Here is a 12,164-nt window from a genome sequence, read left to right as displayed (position 1 = left end):
ATCTGAAGAAAACAGCTGTTTGATATCAAATCAGTGCAGACGATGGGAGGAGGTCAGTGTTGGATAAACTTAAACTTGAGGTTCAGTTCCCCAAAAGAATTAGCTCAAAGCTTGAAGTAGTTCATGAAATATTCCACATTAATGGAGATTAAGGGCCTTTGGCCAATAACGCCTTTTTTTCTTAACGCCAGCGTCGTTTTTCAATTGTTCCCAATGAGGAGAGAGGGAATGCGGCCACCAAGTTAAAAAGCGCTGGTGATGTCACTGTAGTAAATGAAAGAGAAGCAATGTTTTGGCCATGTCAGTTTATCCTGACCTCATATGTCAGACAGACACCATCTAACAAAGACCTTGCTCTAACGTAACGGCTGTCAGATGTGCGATGACAAGCTCCTCGGTATAAAGTATGAAGCAGGCATCCTCCGGCTGGTGCTTGTGGTGAAAAAGCAATATGTTGTCAAGATATTGTTGTGGTGGAAAAGTGATTGGAGCGCTTTTCCCGTTGAAAAGGCTGAGAGGAACTCTACCCAGCGGCGCAACGTGGACCCAGGCCCAACACAGTGGTTGTATAAACCTGATCCTAACTTTATCTTAAACCTGCAAACAAAGGGCTTTTATTTAATTTGATGGCATTTTCAGTGGTGGAAGCACAAACAGTACCTCTATAGTTCTGGGGGATGACTGCAGTATTTTGAGGGCACGGATTACTAAATGCAGAGAACAAAATAAGTATATTTTGCACACAAATGACCAATTCAAGGTAATAATTTATCAAGTCAAATCTTATTTATAGCCCAATACCACAAAAGGCTTTACGAACTGTACAACATGGGTCACCCTCTGTATTTCTATGCACAAAATGCATTTCATGCCATCACATGTCTCCACTGCCACCATGCATGAATCTGAATATATTCTCCTTTAAACAGTAATTCATTTATTGCTTCACTACTTCATTGCCTGAGCTGGAGTATGTTCCTCTATGTTCCTCTTTGCCTTTATTGACCCGTTTATCCTTTGTTCCACATCGCTCCTCTCTGTTCACGTGTTTCTTTTTCACCTCTACTGTCAATTATCACATCTGAAACTAGAAAGGCACTCGGAGAGTGCAGACCTCCACCGAGGCCGATCTGCTCTAATAATCTAATATTTCATTGGGTTCCTCGTCGGCTCGTGCTACACCCTTCCACTCAGTTACATGAACATCTGGCCTGTAGTTCTTCCTGTAATCCTGCTGACAAACAAAAAACCTCTTTGTCTAAAATAATAACATATCCTTCACATTTACATTTAGAATAAGGAACACCAGAACACCCCCTATCTATTTTGGAGCCTGATTAACTAGAAATATGAGTATTTAACAATAATATGCACGTAGAGCTCAGCCTCAGACTTTGACCCACTCGACTAGAATCATCTCATGATTGTTCGGGAGTCCCCAGCTTGACCCCCCCCCCCCCCCACAGAGTTTAGTATTTACTGTACATGACTGAGCTTATCTAAATTTAATCTTAGAATATGCATCTCATTTTCATAAACAGGAACTACAGTCTAATTTTGGGGAGGGGGGGGGGGATAAGATTCCCCTCAATTAATTACTTACCAGAAAAGGATGTGGTTATCAGTGAAGGAGCTCCGAGGTGAAAACAGAAGTACAGCTCTGCCCCGGTTTGGTTCTTGGTACTCTCCGGTGTCTCTGTTCCTGATTCTGGACCAGGTTAATCCCAAACTGGTGCAACTATACAAAGTCTGTCCTTGACCAAACTTATATCACTCTGATTTGGACTTGCCAACAAAAGTTGCTCTCCCATCATGTGCTGATGCTGCTTCCAGACAGAATTAAAAGTTGTTATTTTTATTGCAACCTGAGTGTTACATTTAAGTCACCAGCTGGAGGTAAATTCAGCCACCCTCCAGCAAAATATGTAGATATTCAATTTAATTTAATTTAATTTAATTAAAATATAAAACCAGCTGCAGATGCAGTGCATCCTCTGTGGCTACAGTACATGGCAGTCTGGTCTGTTTATTTGGTGTCGTATATCTGTGTAGTATTTTTGTATTCTGTTTTCAGTCCCAGTACCGATGTATGTTTGAGTATCGGCCCATAATGATTTATTTAATCAATAAGCTGTGTGGAAGAGACTAGGGTCATCCTTTTATGTGTAAGGAAACATCAGGTTTGACTTACACAATCTACCATTGTAAAACTAAATAGAACAAATAGATTCATAGATATAAATGCACTGAATTGTCATTTATTAAGATAATGGTGTCCAAAACGAGATCGGCCCATTGTCCCAGATAACCGATCCAGCTGTTAGCGCCGGCATCGGTCCGATGCATCTCTACTTTGTGTGCAAATTCTGCTGTCATGGGGATGTTTTTGGGACGGAACTCACATCAAAATACATATATTCTATCTAATTTACATATTTCCGTGCATAGTTTAGATAAACTTTTCCTTTATGTACTATACTGTTCTTTACTGTCTTTTCCTTTTTGATATCGGAACACTGGAGGTTTTTAAATGTTATTACCACTGCCTCTCATATTACCATAAGTCAATTCTAGATAGTTATTCAGTCATTCAGTCATGTCTGCTGGCATGAATTCACCCTCCCACCATGGTGTCAATGGGGTCTAGTATCCAACATTATGCAGAATAAATAGTGAGTACAAAAAAAGTAGTACCGTACACTATTCTGTTTTACAGTGATGGGTAGTGAAGGCTGGTTGATAGATCAGTAAAAGTAGACCCTCAAAGAAACTCAAAGCTCACTCAGCAGAAAAAAACCCATAAAAAACTCAGGATGCCACAATATTTACATTTAGATGTGTCAAGATGGGCTCACTTCCGTTTTTTCCGCTTTATAAAGCCAGACTTCATTCACTCTCACATCACTCTCACATCACTCTCACATCCTCATTGCTGCTGAGAGATCAAAACAACCACCAAGATGACGACCAAACCACTGCTGCTGCTGGCTGCACTGACTCTCTGCTGCTGCATCGCCTCTCTGCACGGTAACTATTGTGTTTGATGTATTCATAAACAGTTCATGAGTTTTCTTAAAATCTTCTTAACTCTGGAATCAGTTTGCTTTGTCTCAGTTTAGTTTTTTGGGAATTCGTACAACTTAAAGTTAAAGTAACAATGACATGTCGTCTGCATAAAATTATGTTTTACTAATTTTAGGCAATTTATTATGCTTATTGATGTTTATGTTGCTTTCACACTAGATAAACTAAAGTTAACAAGACGGTGTCGTCTGCATATAATGATATTTTACTCATCTCAAGCTGGACAACATGAAGTGTCTAAACATTTTTAGGCACTCTAACAACACATTTTCTTTACATATTCATTTTGATATCTAACAAAAATAAAGTACAAAACCTTTAGTGTCACAGCTGTCAGTAAATAGTTATATTATGTTGTTAAAGTTCATTCTTCACGTTGGAAATTGTCCAAAAATATAAATCTTAATTCAAGGCCCACTTACTTGCTTTTTTCTGGACCTTTCAACCGCATCTTGCCGTCTGTCTCAGTCAATGGAATTAGCTCATTAGCTCCTGACTGGACCTCGAGTTTTCTTTTTCATTCTGTTTTTCCTGGATTCCTCAGGGGTAACGTTTGTTGACATTTTGAGGCTGAGGTATAATATTTAAACATTATTTTTAATTTTTTCACAGCTCTTCCGACACAGGGGTGTCGCTGCATTCGGTCCATCTATTCTCAGGTCCCCTTAAAGGTAATCAAGAAACTGGAGCTGATTCCTATTTCAGGACACTGTCGTCGGACTGAAATCATGTAAGTATTCAAGATTCAAGATGGATTCAGAGACTGCAGGACTGTTTAGTTACTCATTCATTGTTTATGATGTACGATAGTTCTGACTTACGTATATTTGATGTGAGTAGAGGCGAAAGTAGCAATATGTAAAAAAAATACTAGCCTAGCAATTTTACTTACACTTAATTACAAGTAAAATATTCCATATCAGACATATAGTCAGCAGAATATATATAGTATATATAGTATAGTATATATATAGAATAGTATCATTCAAAATTGAAAGTATTCATCTTGCAACAGCCTTTCAGTGTTGTGATTTTGTCGCTGTTTGAGGTGCAACAATTTTACATACTGTGTTGTATTTTATCTGTCAAATGTTTTTTTTAATCTTATATATTTTTATATCTGCAAAGTAACAGCTGTTGTAGTGCAGTAAGAAGTACATGTCCCTCCGAAATGTAGTACAGTAGAAGGACAATGTAGCTGCTAAGCACAGGTACCATCACATTGTACTTAAAGTAATAGTTCAGACATTTTGAGATATTTGAATATTCACTTTCTTGTCATCGATCGGGCTCTCATGTCATGCGGTAGCTATGGAGCGAGAGCAGCGGGGCAGTTAGCTTAGCATAAACACTGAACGCAGTAGGAAACAGCTAGCTCTGCTCTTTCCAGCACCTCTAGAGCTCATTCTTCATTTTTTCTTTTCTTATTTTTGAACTTTGGAGGGAGTCCGGCTAGCTGTGTCCCACTGCTTCCAGTCTTTATGCTAAGCTAAGCTAATCACCTACTTAGCTGGGATTAGCACACCGATATATTCAGATAAAAGTACTTCTGCACTCAGAGCAAAAGAAACGTGCTGGTGACACAATGTGAGAATCTCTCTGCTGTTTAATAATAATAAAATGTAACTCTTGTCTTTCTGCAGAATCACCCGGAGGAACGGCTCAAAAGTTTGTGTGAAACCGGAGGAGAAGTGGGTCAACTCCCTGCTCAGCAATTTGCAAAAGTAATGACTTCATGTAGTCTTTATTTCTATCAGTGAATGTGTTCTTGTACATCAACATGATTTTATACAAAACACTTTTATTTCACAATATCTCGATTAGATTAACACAGACAGCCTCTTACAGGTGAAGGTTTTATATAGTTGTAAACTGAATATCTGGGGAAAAGTCAGTTTTCTCTTTTAAATGAACATTTTACCCAAGTTTCTGACATTTTATAAACTAAATAATTGATAATGAAAATAATTGTTGCAGCCTTTAACAGAACGTGTATGGTGGTGATCATGCAGATGTGTCGCTATATGTTTTATGTGTTTCTGACTTTAGTTTCCACACTTTTGAAACATTTTCAACAGATTCTATCAGTTTTTGTCAGCACCTTTTTGAAACTTTGAAGACAAAAGTTTATTCACGTGTTGAGCTTTAAAATATCAAAAGAAAAATGGACGCAAGTGTTGTGATTTTGAGGAACTCTTATCTTTTATCTCTCAAGTCTTTGTTATCTCGTATTCAATTACAAACAAAAAGGTTTTCTGACGGTTTGTATTTACTGGTGTTTCATTGTGTCTGAAGGAGGAGATGTATCAGAGGAAGAGCTTCATTTTATTGTAAAAAGACTGTCTGAACTGTGAAGTAAAATTGAAGTTAAAGCATAAAACAGAGAATGCTTTCCTGTAAGTTTGACAACATAATGTGAATCCGATGTTCGCGGTGGTGCTGTAACCTCTTGACATGTCTGTGTTGTATCCGTGACTTGTCTTCTCATAAATAAATAAATCACAGACGAAGAGAATCTTGATAAAATGACTTGTTTATTGCCTTCAGGAGGTGGAGCGAGTCGGGGCCTCGTGTGGAGAGAGAGATGATACAAGTGCTGTTTGGTTCCAACATATTAAACACAGCTGTAGAAGTCCTCCATTCAGTCGATGAAATGTCACTTCTTCAACACAACAAACTCTTTCTGTACAAACAAGAGTGTTGAGAGACTTCTTAGGGCCCCAAATATCCACCGAGGCTCCGAAGAGTTCAACCAAATCACTTATTTGGATGAAAACGAACCTTAAACCCAAATGTCAGATTTTTGGGGGAACCAGTTTTATTAATAATCCCCAAACAAAGTGTCTCATTGTTTGTTTTTAGTTGCATTTGATTTCATTGTTTGACCTTTTTTCTTTTCCTTGTAAAGCACTTCATGACTTTAGTATCTCACGTCCTCTCATGTGAGTCAGATTACAAAGAATCAGACAGATAATCACGATTTTAAGAAGATAACAGCAAAAACACTGTATCCTACAATTCCCAGAATACAACCCAATAGTGTCTTTCATTAGACTTTCTATATTCCTGCTTGTTTCAAATGTCACAACTCCACTTTTTAAAGCAAGTTCTCCGTTAAGTCTCTAACCCTGATGACATCACTGCTGCATAATCAGGGTGAGACAACATTACACAGATGTTTTCACAGGTGTTATGTGTAGAGTTCCCCTTTCACCTAAATAATAAGTTTATCATCACAAAAGATTTCTGAATTCACAGAGAATGTGATATTTCAAATGATATGAAAACATAAAATATCCCAAAATATAACCTGCTTTTTGTAAAGTTATAAAACCTTTCATAAGAAACTTAAGAAAGAAACAAAAGTAATTTAACGTCTTTGATCTATTCTTTCATTTATGCATTTTTTGGTGATTTTGGTTCCACTCGGTCTTCATAACTTACGTGCACAAAACTGGATTTCTTCGCCTACAATCTGCAGCTGTAACTTTCATAACCAATGTCAGAAGGACTCCTACGAAGTATGGATCTGGATTTCTCTGTCAGAGGAAAACCACAAAGTCAGCACTGCCACCGACATCAGGCAAACTTCCACTCGTCCTCGCGTGCCGACAGGAACTCGCGTGTCTGCAGTTTTGCACCTTTTTTGTTTTTTTTGACATTTAACAGTCAGACGCGATGCACACTTCAGCTTCCTCGATACCAAACCTTCCGTCTGAGTTGAGCAGCAGCTCTCCACCACAAAGTGTTTCCTTCCAGCCAAACGCTCGCTGACGGCTTCCTCTCGTCTGGTTGGATTGAGAAACCACCGTGGTGAGAGAGCTGGAATCTGATAAACAGAAACTTAACTCCGCTGTTACGTACAAACAGGTTTAAGTGCAGCTCTCTAAAGATCATCTCTTGAGAGGATGTAGCACCGTTGTTGGTGACTGCTGGTGGCTGAGGATCCTCACCAGGTCTCACGTCACGTGAATAAATCTGCTGAAAGGCAGCAATTTTTAAATAGCTTTTTATTTTAGGAATGCTCCAAGGAAATAAATCATTTGTTCTCAGAAATAACAGCCTCGCATTTCCTCTTCTCGTTACTTCTCGCCAATTGCAAGTTTGAAGGAAAGACAGAGAAAGAAATGTTTCTTTTAATTGTCAAACCAACGAGAGGAAGACTTGTGAAAGTGTTTGACGCTGAAGTTGCTGCCTTCCTCCTGTTGTAGTCCGAATCTTTCATTTTAAAATGGCCTCATTGCAGTAAGGTAACCAGTGCATCAACCTGTGGTCTTCATTGTAGATTAAATTAAAAATATTCAAGATACACCGTGCATTTTAAAAGGTTCAAATCGTTCCTAATCTCTTGCACTTATTTGGCATTTTGTTGTGTTTTTGAATTCCTTTTCCACCTTGTTTACAGGTTAAAACATTTACCCAGCATTCTTTAACTTCACGTGTCCCTGTTCTGATGCAGCAGCCCAGTCTGGCTGGAGGCCGTCACATTCAACACGTAACAGCAGATTAAAGACAACACAACACCGTCGTCCAAATGCTCAATGCTTCGTCAGATCATCCTCTTCTAATGCGTCGTATTGGCCACCAGAGGATAAAAAAACCTCATGGAGCGTTAAAATCAGCCCGAATGAACAGTGCAAGAAACAAACAAACAAAGAAACCAGGTCCAGATGTTGAACAGGATTTTTGCATTCAGAAGATCTCATGCGACGATGGTCGTGATAATCCTGTGAGACACAGAAACCTCTCTGAACAGATGATTTGTCCTCGATAAAAACAGAAACAGTCTGAGTTGAGCTGTGATGCCTCAGGTCCTGCTCCTTGGTTGAGGAAGGGTTGGAGGGTGAAAGATGAATGGATAGATGATGGATGATGGCGCTGGGTTAATCTCTGAGCGTCTTGGTCTCATGGGCAGTGCTGCTGTTTGGAGAAACTGTACAAACTAGGCACGTTGTTTGTAGAAAAGAGTAGGTGAGGTGTGCTCTACAGAGACTAAATGAACAGGGCACGTGGTAGGTGGATGATGTGTATAAAGAGGAAGAAACCAAGTTCAGGATCATCTCAGAGAGAAATAAAAGAGACAAACTGCTTTTAAACCTAGAACATTTATCTTTGTTTCTCAAAAGAAGAACTTGGTAATACTGAATTGTACAAAGTACCAATTGAGAGACTGCATGTTTGCTGGAGACAGAAAATGCCCTCAGTTCAAAAACAAAGTCTGTCTCTCCGTTTATCTGAGACAGGAGGTGTGTTCACCTACCAGATCTTAAATAAAAAGTACAACACCGGGTACGTCTGCTGATTCGTGAGAAAGGATAATGCACCCCTATTTGGAGAATGGTACATTCCCCCACACAGATGTGAAAGACGCCCCGTCATCAAAGGCAATTCAACTTATGTACAGCTGTTGTACAAAATCAGTAAAAACCCTGTGAGGTGAGTTTAGGAGTGAAGTATCGGCCGCAAAAAGCTCACAAAGGTCGACTTCATCAACTCCACCGATCCGTTAGCATGAGCGTCAAATCATGAGCGTCAAATCATGAGCGTCAAATCATCAGCGTCAAATCATCAGCGTCAAATCATCAGCGTCAAATCATGAGCGTCAAATCATCAGCGTCAAATCATCAGCGTCAAATCATCAGCGTCAAATCATCAGCGTCAAATCATGAGCGTCAAATCATTAACGTCAAATCATCAGCGTCAAATCATTAACGTCAAATCATCAGCGTCAAATCATCAACGTCAAATCATGAGCGTCAAATCATTAACGTCAAATCATCAGCGTCAAATCATTAACGTCAAATCATCAGCGTCAAATCATCAGCGTCAAATCATCAGCGTCAAATCATCAACGTCAAATCATCAACGTCAAATCATCAGCGTCAAATCATGAATGTCAAATCATCAGCGTCAAATCATGAATGTCAAATCATCAGCATCAAATCATGAATGTCAAATCATCAGCGTCAAATCATCAGCGTCAAATCATTAACGTCAAATCATCAGCGTCAAATCATCAACGTCAAATCATCAACGTCAAATCATGAGCGTCAAATCATGAATGTCAAATCATCAGCGTCAAATCATGAATGTCAAATCATCAGCGTCAAATCATCAGCGTCAAATCATTAACGTCAAATCATCAACGTCAAATCATCAGCGTCAAATCGTTAACGTCAAATCATCAACGTCAAATCATCAACGTCAAATCATCAGCGTCAAATCATTAACGTCAAATCATTAACGTCAAATCATCAGCGTCAAATCATCAGCATCAAATCATTAACGTCAAATCATCAGCGTCAAATCATTAATGTCAAATCATCAGCGTCAAATCATTAACGTCAAATCATCAGCGTCAAATCATTAACGTCAAATCATCAGCGTCAAATCATTAATGTCAAATCATTAACGTCAAATCATCAGCATCAAATCATTAACGTCAAATCATCAGCGTCAAATCATCAACGTCAAATCATTAATGTCAAATCATCAGCGTCAAATCATCAGCATCAAATCATTAACGTCAAATCATCAGCGTCAAATCATCAGCGTCAAATCATGTGCAAAATGAAGCACAGCCTGACATGACACCGGTCTAAAGCCGAGCTTAGTGTGAACAAAACTACGACAAACGCTTTGACTCATTTAACGCGCTCAATTTAAGAAAAAGGTCAGAGTCTGGAGACACTCCAGTGTGAAATGTGCCAGATGTGTTGGACACTGTTGGTGCAGGCGGCTGATATAGAGTCCACTAGTACCCTTCCAGGCAGGCTATCAAACCTCAATATGTTCTTTTGTACCAAGAGATTCAAGTCAAAGGACTTTTATTTTATGTCAAGTAGTTGTTGAGACCAGCGGCTCCCCACTGTTTAATAAACGGTCTGTTTGCTGAATGTATTTCTCAATCAAAGAGGGATATTCTCCTTTTAGAATTGAACCGACACCTGACACCAAATATACAGGAAGTAATGCAGAGATGAGAGAAAAGTCCACAAAAAACAAGGTAGAGCCACCACACTTATCTCAACGCCTTTTGCACCTTCTGCCAACTCATAAATTGGACTAATTTAAGTTTCTCTTCAGTTATTCTTCTTTGGGGATGGAGCAAAAGTGCAGCAGCAGTTTTATCAAAAATGCACCAAGACGTGGGACCTCAACAACAACAACAACATACATGTATGTAAACACATACATTACCTGTGCTTCATAAAGGATTCTTACAAACCAATAGCTTCCTGTTTGGTTTTTGCTCGTACGACTCTGAGAGTCTGTAGTTTGAGAGGTACTGCTGGATGCATAGCATAGCATAGCATAGCATAGCCCTGAGTTACAACGTACACAAAGGGCTATTAGTTCTAATCATCTGACACAAAGAACACAAAGTCCACAGGAATCTGGCGAGCCTCTGGTGAATACATTCAGCTCCTGTTCACGAAGTTCTATTATTCGTCTCCGGCACCAATAAATAAATATTATATTATTGTCACTCACACTGGAGAGATTCTTTGGCTAGGCAGGTGATACAATACTCTTAAGACCGGAGGTGTTTGAAAGCATGACTTCATGAAGCTCATTGCTGAGTCCCTTCATGCCTTTAACTATCTATTTCAAAGCAGGTCAAAGATTTCGGGGCTAATTTGGTTGCAGTGCTTATTAATTAACATTTGGCCTGAACTGAACTGTGTTTAATGTCTTCGTCATCATCACGTGTTGCATCTTTGAAAACAGAGAGCATGAACGAGATGAACACAAGTCAAATATTCAGCAACGATGGAAGAAGAGCGGTTCAACACCCGTAGTATGGAAGAAGAAAATAAAATAAAAACCGTAGCAGTGAACGCAGCACCGGGAGGCCGGCAGGTGGAGCTTTTCTGCCTGGCAACAAGGACGACGTCAGGTGACATCTTTAGAACGAACACCAGGCAACGAAATCTCAAACGATGAAAAGCGGTGTGAATCTGAAAGCCCCGAAAAACAATCATCTATATCCTCAGTGATGTGACATGAGATGATTTCAAAGTCTAGCTCCTATATCAAGAAAAAAAACACCAATTTAGTGTAACTAACTACTTTTAAAACGTCCAATCAGCACTTTAACCTTAAAACAATGACAGGTATTTTCTCCACACGTGATAAAATTAAATATTTCGTTGTAGCAGAATTGAGAATATGGTTCTGCGTTTATAAAAGTGACCGATGTAAACAAACCTTTTTCACGTAAACGTTCCTAACCGTCAGCTGTTTGTAGTGTTTCTCCGTTATTTAAAATACCTGTCAGGTAAATTGGGGAGTGACAGCAGACTGTGACTTTAACACAACATTAATATTAAGTTGTGTTTTAACTCTAAAAACTTCACGGCTGTGTGAAGTGTCAAAAACAAAAAAACAAATGAAATTCAGCTAATCTGCTCGATAGTATTCGTCATTAAGGTTTGTTGTTGTAGTAGAGGAAAAAACAAAACAATTCAAAACTTCATCCCAAGCCCAACATTTGGTATCAAGCCTTTTTTAAGGGGGAGGGAAATAAATGTATTAAAACAAACATTTACATTGTGCAAAAGCACAAAAAAAGGAGCAACAAACAGGCGAATACTTCACTCCTTTAGGGTCGGATGGCGTCTTGAGCGTTAACATGATCGGTGGTCTGTACAGGGTCCTGTATAAAGCTGGAGGGGGGGGTGGGGGAGTGTTTTAAAGGTGAGACAGGAAGGTGTTGGCGGGGCTGTTCGGTCAGGCTGGACTACCTGTGGACCGGCAGGTGCAGCCCGTTGAGGGGGTTGAGCGGGTGGGGCGGGGGAGGGTGGTGCAGCTCCAGCTGGGCCAGCAGGGAGAAGTGGTCCGAGGGGATGTGCGGGTGGGGGCAGCCGGTGATGTTGTTGTCGACGAGCCACTGGGTGTCCAGCGGTCCCATCAGGCCCAGGACGCTCATGTGGGTCTTTGAGAAGAATATGTAGTCGATAACGCCCTGAGGACACAAAGACGTGATGTGTCTTAAACCTGCATTCTCTCTAGTGTCCACCAGGGGGCGATTCCTCTGGTTGTATAGAAGTCTATGAGAAAGTGACTCTACTTCTCTC

The 12,164-nt window shown here is 39.7% G+C and overlaps 2 protein-coding genes across 2 annotated transcripts in view; one reads left to right on the top strand and one right to left on the bottom strand.

Moving 5' to 3' along the window:
• The first annotated feature begins 2,916 nt into the window (after window positions 1–2,916).
• On the top strand, window positions 2,917–5,599 carry cxcl13 (chemokine (C-X-C motif) ligand 13). Its single transcript, XM_031870581.1, has 3 exons — window positions 2,917–3,027; window positions 3,697–3,814; window positions 4,728–5,599. Exons 1-3 carry the CDS (start codon window positions 2,961–2,963, stop codon window positions 4,810–4,812), a joined length of 270 nt encoding a protein of 89 aa, XP_031726441.1. The 5' UTR covers window positions 2,917–2,960; the 3' UTR covers window positions 4,813–5,599.
• A 5,637-nt stretch (window positions 5,600–11,236) lies between these two features.
• LOC116396118 (CCR4-NOT transcription complex subunit 6-like) overlaps window positions 11,237–12,164 on the bottom strand; it is an 11,067-nt gene continuing 10,139 nt past the window's right edge. The window contains exon 2 of the mRNA XM_031870530.1: window positions 11,237–12,102. Within this exon, the coding sequence (XP_031726390.1) occupies window positions 11,828–12,102 (275 nt within the window). The 3' untranslated portion in view covers window positions 11,237–11,827. The remainder of the gene's footprint in view (window positions 12,103–12,164) is intronic.

The sequence above is a fragment of the Anarrhichthys ocellatus genome, unplaced genomic scaffold (assembly GCF_004355925.1).
Source record: "Anarrhichthys ocellatus isolate YVR2014 unplaced genomic scaffold, GSC_Weel_1.0 scaffold53, whole genome shotgun sequence".
Classification (NCBI taxonomy): domain Eukaryota; kingdom Metazoa; phylum Chordata; class Actinopteri; order Perciformes; family Anarhichadidae; genus Anarrhichthys; species Anarrhichthys ocellatus.
The sequence above is the reverse complement of the archived record's forward strand: the minus strand, read 5'-3'. Positions and strand labels throughout refer to the sequence as shown.

Bases quoted from the DNA above. Each gene is read 5' to 3' on its own strand.
- cxcl13 (XM_031870581.1), top strand. From the start codon at position 2,961: ATGACGACCAAACCACTGCTGCTGCTGGCTGCACTGACTCTCTGCTGC. The intron at 3,028-3,696 runs GTAACTATTGTG...ATTTTTTCACAG, and splicing joins CTGCATCGCCTCTCTGCACG to CTCTTCCGACACAGGGGTGT. The intron at 3,815-4,727 runs GTAAGTATTCAA...GTCTTTCTGCAG, and splicing joins TGTCGTCGGACTGAAATCAT to AATCACCCGGAGGAACGGCT.